The 15,303-nt window shown below is 30.6% G+C and overlaps 1 protein-coding gene across 1 annotated transcript in view; it reads right to left on the minus strand.

The window, feature by feature from the left end:
• LOC114329359 (3-hydroxy-3-methylglutaryl-coenzyme A reductase) overlaps positions 1 to 5,881 on the minus strand; it is a 68,167-nt gene extending 62,286 nt beyond the window's left edge. The window contains exon 1 of the mRNA XM_028278424.2: positions 5,486 to 5,881. Coding sequence (XP_028134225.1) covers positions 5,486 to 5,762 — 277 coding nt within the window. The 5' untranslated portion in view covers positions 5,763 to 5,881. The remainder of the gene's footprint in view (positions 1 to 5,485) is intronic.
• Between the last annotated feature and the right edge of the window lie 9,422 nt (positions 5,882 to 15,303).

The following is a 15,303-nucleotide window of genomic DNA, read 5'->3' on the forward strand; positions in this document are numbered from 1 at the left end:
CATTCATTCGAATCACTTCATACAGTCAAGATGTAACTTCAGATCATTATCATTAATTATTATTAGCTATTAGACGTTGTTACTGTTAACTTAAACTTTGTATTTGTCCCGTGTCATAGTGTCAGTTTAAATAAATTCGTATCATGTAAATTGACTACATACACGGCTCCAGCAACGAGTCCAGGCTCATCAGAAGTTTTAACTGTGCCGATCTTATTCACGGATTGAACATGAATCTTCAGAAAACAAAGATCGTGATATAAATCAACAAAATATCATAATTATGGTAGGCTAAACGTACATAACTAATCTGTGTCTTTGTTTTGTTTAAAACAGAACTTTTAAAGAAAACTCAAAAAGATAAAATTTTGAATTACGTAAAATCTAAACATAATAATTTTGGTTTTTGACTAATCAGCAACATTTGTCCACTTCACTGTTATTTATTTGTTAAATTGATAAGTATATCTCAATGCAAAAATGTGACCCGGACCTCCGCTAATAAATTGATAATTACCTTATAAAACAAATATGTCAAAAAATACTTATCTCTATCCTTAGCGCTGTTTCACATTATAAGAATTTCGAGCGTGCGATGATGGTTAAAATCTACATAGTGGCACGAGCAATCATACTATGGAATCTTTCTCTCTTCACCGCTTGAAACATTCGGTGAAGGGAGAGAGATTCCATATGATTGCTCGAACCACTATGTACATTTTAACCATCGCACGATCGAAATTCTTATAATGTGAAAAAGCGCTTACAGTCCAGTCTATAAGTTTTGTTTTTCTATATAATTGTTTAATGTAATATGTCGTAGGTTTTAATTTATAACAATCTAAAGTCTATAACTTTTGTCTTTCGATACAGGGTGTTTAGTAAAGAATGGGCCATAGCTTAACCTTAGATTCCTGAGGTTAAAATAGGTCGATTTAAGCTAACTTACCTTGGTACGAAAGTTGATAATAACCGAAATACAGGGTGTCAAAGTTAAACTTTTATTTATTCTTGAATATTTCCTGACAGGCATGGGATAACAACACGAAATTTGGTAAGCGGGGGATTTTTGGGGGTAAACACCCTGTATAATTGTTTAATATTATGTCGTAGGTTTTAGTTTACAAAATTTGCGAATGGATTTAGTGTCCGCAGTCATATAAACCCAAATAAACAACAATAGTTTATAAAAATATTTTTTATAAAATTTATAAAAAAAAAGAAAAAATCACGGAGTACACAGTTCGCCCTAATAAATAAAATTAATTATTGTTACCGTTTCACAAGTTGCTTTGTTTATGTATTCTTTATAATGATATATAAGTTTCATTGGTTCCAACTGTTCGATTTAAAAAAAAAATTGGTTTTAAAATAAAAAAAAAATTCTAATAGTGAAAAAAATTCCTTTTGTTTTCAAAATAACTTAAAAATTATTAGTGATACCAAAAATCTCAAAGAGTAATAAAATGTACGTTTTACTTTTCTGAATATTTTGGATTTTTGAAGTTATACTTCTTTAGGCGCGATTGAGACTGAGGGTGAATTTATATTGATCTGCGCGCATGCGCACACCGACAGTATGGTATTAGTCGTTATATGGGCTCTGATTGGGTGTTGAAATGATCTGTCAATAATAAATAATTGTTCAATATGAAGGTAAACAAATGTATAATATATTAGTTTTATTGTTGTGAGGACAGAAACAAAAAAGTTTATAATTGTAGTGACATTTAAATAGTTTTTAAAAGCAACAGGTATGTAATAATTGTAAATGTATCATAGGTACCTACCTATTTGAACCTACCAAAATACATAGTATGTAATACTTTTATTTACATAATTTGATTACCATCAAAATTTCTATCAATCTTCACCTAAAATATTGTTTTCTTACTCTATGTTTTTGGCGAATGGATTTAGTGTCCGCAGTCATATAAACCCAAACAAACAACAATACTCTATGTTTTGTTGTATTTTTTCAATTCTAAATCATTTCAATTTAAAATCAAAATAATTTAATTTAATTCAAAAATGTCAAAAGCTTAATCCGTTTAGTTAGTCGATCTTCGCACATAATGGCACATTGCCTCCGTGGCGAAAGGGTTTAAGGCAAATGAGCCCCAATATACCAACCGCGCTGATAGCTGGTTCGAATCCCAATAAAAACTTTTATTTTTTTTTTATACATTTTATGATTGTAAGTATATTTATTATATAATTTTATTTTCAGAAAATACGTATTTAGTTAAAAAAATTTCCGACAATTAATGTTCAGAAATCATTTGTGGCATTTTTAATGTGTTTGTGTGTGTTTTATTCTTTTATTATTTTAATTTTTGGCACTGTTTTAATAAAAATGTTTGAGAAGTGGATTTCAGGAATTTGGATTTCGGAATAACAGATCAACCGAATGTAACACACTAGTATTTGTAGACTTCCTGAGGAAGGCATTGGAGAGGGGTTGTAAGGTACATGCACTATACACCGATTTCTCCAAGGCCTTTGATCGGGTCAACCATAATATTTTAATATTTAAACTTAAACAAATGGGTGTTAATGGTCCACTTCTTGAGTGGCTGAGAACATACTTGATTGACCAAGTTCAGATGGTGCGTATCAGGGATTTTGTTTCCAGTGAGATTAAGGTTCATTCAGGAGTACCTCAGGGTTCACATTTGGGGCCCCTGTTATTTAACATATTCATCAATGATATACACCACTGCTTCCGACACAGTTCACCTCTGCTTTTTGCAGATGATCTAAAGTTCTATACAATTATCAACAATACAGAAGACTGTATTAATCTTCAACATGATCTTGATCGGTTGAGTGAGTGGTGTATGTTGAATGCCATGGCCCTGAATGAATCTAAGTGTCATGCTATTTCTTTTGGACGATCGAGAGACCCAATAGAATATAATTATAATATACAGAATATTCCTGTTGACTGGGTTACTGAAATTCGTGATTTGGGAATTAATTTAGACTGTAAACTTTTATTTGAATCACATTATACATCAAAAATTTCCAAATCTTTACAAATGCTTGGTTTTATAAAAAGATGCACTAGAGACTTTCAGAATATTGATGCAATTAAATTACTATATTGTTCTTTAGTTAGACCTCATCTAGAGTATTGTTCTTGTGTTTGGTCTCCATCTTACAATATTTACATAACAAAAATCGAGACAGTCCAACACAAGTTCTTAAGGTACATAGCATATAAACTGGGTATACCTTTTGAGTTAAATCAGTTAAATTATTATCAAATTGAAACCCAATTGGGTATTCTCTCATTGCGTGACCGACGAGTAATTAAGGATGCAAGGATGCTCTATGGCATAATTAATTCAACAGTTTTGTGTCCTCAGCTACTTGAGCAGGTTGGTCTCCATGTACCTCTCCGCAGAACTCGATTAAATCAAACATTCTATGTTCCTATCCATAGAACCAACTATGCATATAACAACTTTTTATCTCGAGCACTAAGATGGGCAAACACTCAACCTGATCTAGATTTCTTTGCACCGAAGTCTGAATTCATCTCTGGCCTCAGACGTTTGTTTGTTTGAGTAGTTGTTGGATATTCATTATTGTGATATATGAATCTGATTTATGTGTTTAAGTTTGTGATATTTATATTTTATTGTATTATTGTTTTATTATTACTATTTTATTGTAGTTTTATTATTATTGACACATGTATTATGTATATTGGACTTATAAACTTGTAATCTTATTGGGCAGTGTCCCGTTGAAAATAAATAAATAAATAAATAAAGAAGTAGTAAGTATAAATTAGTTTAATATTTAAATAAAATATAAATAAAAAGTATATTAATTTCATTTAAATCATATAATAGAAGTATAACTTCTTACGTGCATACAAAGTACACACACATTCTTTTTTTGTTTTCCTGGTAGACAAAAATTGGTTATGATATAACTGTTCAAAATTTGGATACACTCGTGATTAGTGACTCGTTCAAGTCATTTTAACAACAGTCTTTTCAAAAACAAGCACTTGTTTTTGAACACTTGAACCGATGAAACTTACAGATCATATAAAGAATATACACTCAGATGCAAAAAAACGCAACGGAGAGAATTTTGGTCAAATTAAAAGTACAGTAGAACCCCGATTATCCGGGTGCGGATTACCTGTGCTGCGGATTATCCGTGCTATGATTTTCTATTACTCAAGTTGCGTTTTTGAGGTTTTATCAAAATAGCGTCATCGTAAATCACTTGACTGAAACTCTATATGACGAAAGAGAGACTCATAATGAAATATTAATTTTTTTCTGTTATTTTTTATGGTAGGTACATATGTACGTGTATATGCTTTATTATTCAATATTATTCAATTGACAATATTTTTGTCAATACCTGCCACATCAGTACCTTCCGAAAGAGTATTTTCAAAGTCTGGGCAGTTAAAAAACCTAAGAAGAAATCGTTTATCGCCCAAAAATTTGGATGCCACGTTTTTTTAAATCTATCTACTCCTACTCTCTATGTACCTAATAAAATAAATAATATCTACTCATTTCAGAACAATATTTATTGGATTTCATATACTATTTGTTTAACAAGTCAATATAACAACTGAACTGAGGTAAGTAAAAGTATAGCTACTAAATTATTTATTAATAATACTGATATCCCGATATTCCAAATTTCAAATATCAAATACCGGTATTCAGATTTTAGTTCAGTATTGTAAGCCCTATAGGTAAGTAAATTTTTTTTCTTGGTAGCCTGGATTGATACTGATTACAACAAAAATACATTTGCCAACCTTTTTTGGAAGATGCCAATACAAGAAAAAAACACCTGTCAGTGTGAAAATATACCATTTACAAGAAATACAAATTAAGTTCCACTTCCAGACAGATGCACAAAAGAAAAATGAAAATAATAAAAGATCCAAAAGCTAAGAAAAGAAACTTATGTATGTAAGATAACCACTGTACAAGATATTCGTAAAAGTTAAAAAAAGTGAAATAATAAAGAAACTTATTTCTTTAATGCCTGAAAACAGTATCGTTTTGGCTTAATTTTGGCCATTGAGACAGTAGTGGACAATCTCCTCCATAACTCTGGATTGTGGCAATTACATGACAAACAGTGATCATTAAAATGTTGCAATTTTTTATATATTTGTTAAAGAAACTTGAATAAAGTATCATTTGTAAACAATATCCCACTTTGTCTTTATAAATTGGGATATCTTATATTACATTCTGATATTTCCCAAATAAAAACACTGTGTATTCAAAACCTAGACCTAGACATAAAACTATTTACTAAAAAACACTAGTTTTATGCTATAAAAATGTGTGTTCGCATTTATTTCAAACACCTTAGAAATTTGAAAGTTTAGTCCTATATGTTTCCTACTGTGGTGAACATTTTTTGAATTGGTGCTTACAGTGTTTCTACTTGGGATAACCGAACCACTCTTATGACTAAAGGTACATACCTAATATATATTTGGATCCTAGTTTTCTGAGATTTCTGAATTGATGATAACTGTACAGTATGGCAAGACATCTGATTATTGTCATCACTATTACATCGGCGGCTATAAAATGGTCTTCGGTGCAGGTGCTACATGTTGAGGTAGTCCGTGGAAAGGCCTTTGTCCCTTGCGGTTTATCCAAAGTCAAAAAACATACAGTGAAGGTGATGACAGTAAAAATAACTTCCCATGGGTGAGTGGCACATAGTTCCCCGTATAACGCAAAAATCTTAGACATGTTACGATGGCGAAATGCTTTTACTTAATAAACATTATAAACAAATTAAAATCATTTTATATATGATAAAATGATGTAACGGGTGACGTTAGGTGGTAATGTAATAATCAAAATGACTTTTATTGGTTATGATTTTTTAAAGAGACAAAATGTCAGGTTGAATTCCAATGTTGTCGTTCAAACAATATTTCCGCAAGTACCTTGATTTTTGTTACTTTTGATGAGTGAAAATGACAAAAGTAATGTTGGATATTTGAAACAAATACACTGTAATATCTGAGAGTTAGCAATAGATGCGATAGAATACACGAATAAAATTATGCTAAACTTATAATCTAAATAAATACTGGATCATCTTTTTAAATTTGACTATAATAAATACCTATAATAACTCTACTAGTGAATGTTGATTATAGTTACTTTCGAGTACTCGTTACAAATCGTTACTTTTGTATCAAGTAATCATTTACAGTATTCGTTACTTTGATTACTATGATTACTTTTGTTACTTTTATATTTGAGTACCGGTAATCATATCGAAAATCGTATTTCTCAGTAGGCAGATATTTTGTAGAAAGTAATCATTTACAGTGTTCGTTACTTTGATTACTATGATTACTTTTTTTGAGTACCGGTAATCATATCGAGAATCGTATTTCTCAGTAGGTAGGTATTTTGTATAGGTATTCCGATATAACAAACTACCTTCACCGATCTGTTTAAGGGATAAAAATGATTTGATTACTATGATTGCTTTTGTACTTGAGTACCGGTAATCATATCGAGAATCGTATTTCTCAGTAGGTAGGTATTTTGTATAGGTATTCCGATATAATAACGACCTTCACCAAGTACAAAGTAATCAGAGTAATCAAAGTAGATACAATAGTCGTTACTCGCTCTGATACGATTGGTGCGAAGTAATCAGAGTAATCAAAGTAGATACAATAGTCGCTACTCGCTCTGATACGATTGGTACGAAGTAGTCAGAGTAATCAAAGTAATCAAAGTATGTAGATACAATAGTCGTTACTCGCTCTAATACGATTGGTATTAAGTAGATACAATAGGGCTTTTCATCGACTGTCATTTGTTTCGAGCTTCTGTCATGTGTCACATAATATTAATATAGCTACGTCATACGTCTTTGGTTTGTATTATTTGAAGATACCAATAACGTATGGCCTAGATATATTAATATTATGTAACACATGACAGAAGCTCGAAACAAATGACTGTGAATGAAAAGCCCTATAGTCGTTACTCGCTCTGATATGATTGGTACGAAGTAATCAGAGTAATCAAAGTAACGATTTGCCTCTCTGTATAATAATCGTTACTTTTGGTATTCGCAAGTAACGAGTATTTTGTAACGAATAGTTACTTTTTCAACATCCCCTTTCAACATGAAATGTCCCTTTTTAAGGTACTTTGATTAGTTTTCTAGGTACCTATAAAAAAATAATAATTTGATAACAAATAGGACAATTTTGGCCAATTTTTCCAAAATTGGCAAAATTACTAACTATTTAGTAATTATTAATTATTTAGTAACTATTATTTTACCAATTTTACTAAATTGGCAAAATTACTTACTAAAATCAATAGCCAGTTAGTTTGTGTCTGAGTTTAGCCAACCAACGTTTGTTTTATTTGTAAGTTCCACTTATTTGATAGAAATAATATAAATGGTATTTACATAAACATATGGTCCATTTTACTTGACCATTTGTCAAGATAGTATCTTGCGTCTTTTTATTATTATGTAGTTTTTAGGACAGTGGCAGTGGAGGATCCAGACATTTACATTTGGAGGGGAAATTTGCCTTAGGGGGGAACTTTAATGAAACACCAACCAAAAGACATAATAAATAGATAAACCCAAACTACATAAGAGACATAAATAATAACGTATATGCATTAAGCTCTCTTAATTTTCATAACTTTAGCTTGTTGAATGGGTTGAATTTGTCTGTCTAGTGTCTGTGGTTTAATTTTCATCTCAGCTAATATACAGGGTGTAACAAAAATACAGGTCATAAATTTAATCGCGTATTCTGGGACCTAAAATAGTTCGATTGAACATAACTTACCTTAGTACAAATGTGCACGGAAAAAAAGTTACAGCCCTTTGAATTTACAAAATGAAAATCGATTTTTTCCAATATATCGAAAACTACTAGAGATTTTTTATTAAAAATGGACATGTGGTATTGTTATGGCGGTAGTATTTTAAGAAAAAATTATAGTGAAATTTGGACACCCCATAAAAATTTTATGGGGGTTTGGTTCCTTTAAACCCCCCAAACTTTTGTGTACGTTTCAATTTAATTATTATTGTAGCGCCATTAGTTAAACACAAGTTTTTAAAAACTTTTTTGTCTCTTAGTACTTTTTCCAAAAGTCAGTTTTTATCGAGATATTTGAATATTTGTCAAATCCACCACATATTTGTAGTACGATTATGGAGACTTGGTAATAATATGAAAATTTATTTATGATTTACATTTTTAGGTATATTTTGAACCATATTAAAAAAGAAGCCACATCTCGATAAAAGATGCTTTATCAAAAAAATACAAAGAGGCAAAAAAGTTTTAAAAACACTGTGTTTAACTAATGGTACCGCAGTAATAGTTTAATTGGAACGTACACAAACATTTGGGGGGTTTAAAGGAATAAAACCCTCATAAAATTTTTATGTAAACATATTAAAGAAGAAGCCGTAACTCGATAAAAACTGCCTTATCGAAAAAATACTAAGAGGCAAAAAAAGTTTTAAAAATATTTAATTTAACTAATAGCACCAGAATAATACTTTATTTGAAACGAACACAAAATTTGGGGGGGTTTAAGGGAACAAAACCCCCATAAAATTTTTATGGGGTGCACAAATTTCACTATAATTTTTCTTTAAGATGTTCTTGCCATAAGAATGGCACATGTCCATTTTCAACAAAAAATCTCTAATAGTTTTCGATATATTCGAAAAAATCAATTTTCATTTTGTAACTTCAAAGGGCTGTAACTTTTTTTGTGTGCATATTTGTACTAAGGTAAGTTAGGTTCATTCGAACTATTTTTGATCCCAGAATATGTGGTTTAATTTATGACCTGTATTTTTGTTACACCCTGTATATTCTTATTTTCTTGTATCATTTCTAATATCGTTTCTGATATGTCAAAAAAATGCATAGTGTCATACACAGATACAAGAAACGATATCAGAAACGATACAAGAATTTGAGTCAGACACAGATTCTTGTACAAGAACTGCGCCATTTTCTGCGCAAAGAGCAAAAACGTAAAACCTGTTGGTAAAACATCTAAAATGTCATAATTACTTAACTTACTCATAATGGCGGCTGAAATGAAAATGGGATCATGTATTGATGAATTTATTTGTGTTTTTGTAGGTATTATTTATAAATCTTTTATTGATACTTAATATATGGTATGGACTACTGTGTTCTACTAATAACCATATATTTAGCTCCTAGTAAAGTTCAAACTATAAATTTAGGTTTCATGGTGCATAACTTTTTAATAGACGAAAATACAATAGTTCCTAATTGGATCAAACTGAAGATAATTCTAATGCAAATATTTTAGCACAAATATCAAAACAAAATAAAAACACAAATAATCAACCTCAAACAGTCAACGTAAAATTCTGGTCAACATTAAAATGTTAATTAAAAGTTTATAAATTTTATAAAATCTTTAAAATCAGCTGTAGCTGTAGATGCAGTACTACCATAACGTGACATAGGGTGACAAACACAAACAAAATTTCGACCAATCACGTGCCGAATTTCATACAATTTTCGATACAAGAACTTGCATAGTGTCATACAGGGCACAAATGTACGTACAAGAAATGATACAAGAAAATGTATACAAGAAACGATATCAGAAACGATATTAGAAATGATACAGAAAATGCATAGTGTCATACAGCCTTTTTACGTTTTAACAATTTTTTCTTTAATTTTGGACCTTTTTACTTTTTAGGGAGGCAAATTTACCCATTATCCCTAACCGTAGATCAGCCACTGATTTAGGACCTAAAGTTATATGCAAAGGACTGAAAAACCAAAAAGTTCTTTTGTGCCGAATAAAATAAAAAATAGATTTGGCAACATAGAGCGACAAAAATACTTTCGTAATTACTGCCATCTGTAGTGGAATTATAGTAACAGAGGTGAAGAATTCATTATTCGGGATGAAGGAACCTTTGTCTTTTTTGTCCATTTTTTGTCTTTTTTTAAATTTCACTTACCCCCGTGACTTGTCCCTGCATAAAATTGGTGTTCTGGATGGTTCTGGAAAATGATCATTGTCAAAATGGTGGTAAAGAAGGTGATTTAGTTGATATTTTTACCAATTAATGTTAAAAACAATTATTATTAGTAAATAGTATTAAAACAAATTTGTTTTTAATACTGTGGTATGGATTTTATGGTCATAGTCATTAAACTTTTATGTTTGACATATTAGTCATGTTGTGACTGTTGCGTCACACGTAGGCAACTTACAGTGTTAGCCAGTTTAATCAAATGAAGAAATAATTATATTTATAACATAATATAAAGATATAAAGTCCAAATCATCACGTAGTTGGTCGTACTTGTGTCATAATTAAAAAGTATATTAAATAGCTACACACTAAATAAACATTAAACACTGAATTTATAGGAATAAAACAAGATTTAGAAATCACAATAGTGTTGTCTTAGAATTCATCATCCTATGTTAAATACATTGTTCAGCAAAATAATGTTTATAATAAATTTTTTATTTTAAAATAAATTAAATTTTACATCTAAAATAGATAAAATAATTAGGTAGTGGATAGGTAGCCGGTACCGGTGACTTGTTCTGTAGCCGGTAGTTGCTTATTATTGGTCTAAATCAATATCTATGTTTAGTTTAGGTTTATATTTACTTCGTATGCTCCTGTGTTTGTTTTGTTTAAAGTTTAAAGCATTGAATATCGAATTGAATTAAAGGTTGAAAGACCAAAAGGACAAGGATGTAACCGTAATTGGTTTACAAAAAAAAAAAAGAAAATGAAAAGCCTATCCGATCAAGTTGAATTTAAAAAACAAATAGTTTCTAATCTCTTCTAATTTTGTTTCGGTATCAATTTTAAAACTATGGTCACTTGTGAAACATGGAAATCTATACAGGATATTGTTCATGCAGAAAAGCAGAGCTTTGCCTTCAGAACTGCATCAATCAGGAAAATTACAATAATAATCAAGGCTACAATAATAATCATAACTATTGTTACTTTTTAATTTTTTTAATAAAGTTTTACTTGATCTTTGAGTTAATTACTGTGATCTGTTTTATTACTGTTTCATAAAAATGCACACTGCTTGAAAATAATTATTTAAAATAAAATGCACTTATTTCGCCCAATCATTGAAAATGTATAATGTAAATGCAGCTATTTTGTGTAATTTTCGTAAGTAATACACATGGTAATACACGGTAATACATCATTTCCTAATGTATTATTTACCAGTACCACAGATTAACCCAACAATTCCCCGGCGCAAATTGAACTTAAGCGAGTCACAACCTGCGCCGGCGGGACGGGTGACCTGTGCTATAGCCACCTTTACTTTACAAGCCATGAAGAGAAAAAGGCAACGTCGCAATTGATGACGTCCGTAGTCTGACTTTCGGACTACCGCTTTCGAAACTACGATTTTAAAGTAAAATTCTGGTAAAATTTATAGTATTTTTTGAGTCGAACAAGAAAATATTATTAATTGGAAGTTTTTACAAAATAATATTAAAAGTAATTCCTTGTAAGTAACGTTTATTATACAAAAAAAAAAGCAATAACAAGAATATAAACGGGATTCATTTTTTTCGAATCCTAAGAAAACTAATAAGTATTTTTCAAAAATTTAAACGCAGAGTGAAAGATTACGTTAGGACCAAGGACCCAAAGTCCCTGAAAACTTCTATGTTTATTTTAATAAGTTACAGGGGTGAAAAACTAAGAAAATTTAGTGTGATTTTTAGTTTCAAATATGTCATTAAAAAAAAACTTTTTGTTCATTCTAAGGGGTTTTTTGGCCCTCGGTAATAAAGTAATCTTTTATTCTGCGTTTAAATTTTTCAGAAATACTTATTAGTTTTCTCAGAATTCGAAAAAAATGATTACCTTTAAAATACAGGCGTCAAAATTTTTCATTTTGTTCCTTTCCCCTTAAAGTTTGTCGCACTTATTTAGAAACACCCTGAATTGATAAAGAACAAATCTAGTTGTTAAACATAAGCGAATTAATAAAAAAACAGAATATTAAGAAAACCGGAGTCTATAGTTGGGTTTTAATTTCAGTATTTTTTAAATGCCCGGTACACCATAAAAATTTAACTATTTAGCAACAATATTATTACAGCGGTATTGTTAAAGAATTAGGCTATAACATATTATAAAAATCACTTAAATCTGCCAACAGGTTTAGGAAATATGAGACATTAAAAATGACAAAATTTTTAAGTGGACGGATTTCTATATGCACGCAAGTTTATATAAAAATATATTATATTGAACTAAAATCATCTTAATAACATACCTTTTAATGTTCTTTATAATTTGGAGCACGAAATATTGTAAAATATTTCAGTTTCTCTGTAAATAAAGTGAAAATTATTTAAAAACAAATGAGAACTGTCAGAATTAATCGGTCTACCAATAGATGTTGTCAAGTTTCAACTTCATGGCTTGTTAAGTAAAGGTGGCTATGCCTGTGCAGTTATTTTTCTAGCGTGCCGCATATTGAACACAAGCCAACCCGACCGTCGGCTGTCGCCGTAACGAATAGAGACGGGTAAAATAAGTGCAAACGTGTAACGGTTACTATTGATACCGGTTCTCAGTGGTACTGAGTACAAATACTGATTACAAAATACTGATGTATCTGATCCTTGTACTGAATTGAGTAGGCAACTAAAAAACGGTAGTTCCGTACATGTAACTATTAACGTTTTAAAAATATCTTACACGTCCCTAGTAGTCGTAGCGGTATGACTTTCGAAAACATCGAATTTGATCATAAGCGGGTGCATAAAAAGATATCTTACACTGAGTATTTTATTTCTACATACCTTTATAATAACAAGCATAAGTTAAACACTGCATTGATTGTGATTGCAAAAACGGTTCGCATGTTCGCAAAATCAGTGCGGACATGTAACGGTTACTTTTGATACCGGTTCTAAGTGGTACTGATTACAAAATAGTGATGTATCTGATCCTTGTATTTACTGAATTGAGTAGGCAACTTAAAATCAGTAGTTCCGTACTTGTAACTAGTATCGTTTTAAAAATATCTTACACGTCCCTATACTTACAAGCAGGTGCATAAAAGATATCTTACACTGAGTATTTTATTTCTACATACCTTTATAATAACAAGCATACGTTAAACACTGCATTGATTGTGATTGCAAAAACGGTTCGCATGTTTTAAATAAGATTTTTGCTGATTATATATCTTGTTAAAATATTAAATAACACAACAAATACAATTCACAACCATCATTTTAATTTTTAACGATAAACAAAAGTCTAATAAATATATGATCACAAGTTTAAAATTGATCGACTTTGTCGATAACAGTGTCATTAATAGATATTTTTTACCATGAATCATTTTCCAATGATTGTGTGGATTTAGAAATACATAGTAAACAATTTTTTGATCTGTATAAAGGAGATTATAATTATGACACATTATGGTACTCCTTATTTTTTTAAATAATATGCTCTTGTAAACGCCTAACTTTGATTTATTGGCTAAAGCCACACTAGATACTTCACAAGAAATTAAAAATAATTAACATGTAAAAAATTCACTGTTTTAGGCCCGGTCTTTTCACCTCCGAATAAAAGTTATTCAGAGGTTTATTTGACAGATTTACATGTAATCTGCCGGATAAACTTCCCAATAAATAGTTATTCGGAGGTGAAAAGACCGGACCTTAATCAGATATATTATATTCCCTACTATTGCAATAAAATATTAAAACGAATAAACGAAAACTTGTAGAGTAGTGCTGATTGATACAGCGCAACAGAGCAATAAAATGTTATTCATAAAGATAGTGTAAAATATATCGCCGCTTATTAATTTCAGATACTTCCATCTCGCAAATAAAAACACGTAAAAATATACATCTGGCGGTGATTCACCCGTCCCATGACCCAGAAAACTGTACGTTGACGACAGGCCTTCCCAAGCTCTACCTGCGAACGCATGAACATGAACTGATAGCAGGGTTGTTAACAACGCAACTGAATATTTCCGTAGATGGCGCTTCAAAAATCCGTAGAAATCCGTAGTGCAGAAATCTGACAGAAAATGACACTTGGCAGACCAAAAAAAGAAGAAGAATGACACTTGACAGACAAAAAAGAAGAAGAATGACATTTGACAGACCAAAAAAAGAAGAAGAATGACACTTGACAGACCAAAAAGAAGAAGAATGACACTTGATAGGCCAAAAAAGAAGAAGAATGACACTTGACAGACCAAAAAGAAGAAGAATGACACTTGATAGGCCAAAAAAAGAAGAAGAATGGCATTTGACAGACCAAAAAAGAAGAAGAATGACACCTTAAGAGTAAAAAAAACCTCATTTTAGCTTCTTATGGCTGCAGCTGAAAAATCCGTAGAAATGTGGTCGATATCTGAAAATCCGAAATAATTTCGAAAATCCGTAGATCTACGGAAAAATCCGTAGAGTTAACAACCCTGACTGATAGTAGGATGCGCAGAACCATAGCCACCTTTACTTAACAAGCCATGAAGTTGAAATTTGGCAACATCTATTGGTATACCGATTAATTCTGACAGTTCTCATTTGTTTTTAAATAATTTTCACTGTATTTACAGAGAAACTGAAATATTTTACAATATTTCGTGCTCTAAATTATAAAGAACATTTAAAGGTGTGTTATTAAGATGATTTTAGTTCAATATAATATATTTTTATGTAAACTTGCGTGCATATAGAAATCCGTCCACTTAAAAATGTTGTCATTTTTAATGTCTTATATTTCCTAAATCTGTTGGCAGATTTAAGTGATTTTTTAATATGTTATAGCCTAATTCTTTTACAATACCGCTGTAATAATATTGTTGCTAACCAGTTAAATTTTTATGGTGTACCGGGCATTTATAAAATACTGAAATTAAAACCCAACTATAGACTCCGGTTTTCTTAACATTCTGTTTTTTTGATTAATTCGCTTATGTTTAACAACTAGATTTGTTCTTTATCAATTCAGGGTGTTTCTAAATAAGTGCGACAAACTTTAAGTGGAAAGGAACAAAATGTAAAATTTTGACGCCTGTATTTTAAATGTAATCATTTTTTTCGAATCCTGAGAAAACTAATACGTATTTTTGAAAAATTTAAACGCAGAATGAAAGATTACTTTATTGCCGAGAGTAGAAAGTCCCTTAGAATGAATAAAATGTTTTTTTAATGACATATTTGAAACTTAAAATCA

The sequence above is a fragment of the Diabrotica virgifera genome, chromosome 4 (assembly GCF_917563875.1).
Source record: "Diabrotica virgifera virgifera chromosome 4, PGI_DIABVI_V3a".
Lineage (NCBI taxonomy): Eukaryota > Metazoa > Arthropoda > Insecta > Coleoptera > Chrysomelidae > Diabrotica > Diabrotica virgifera.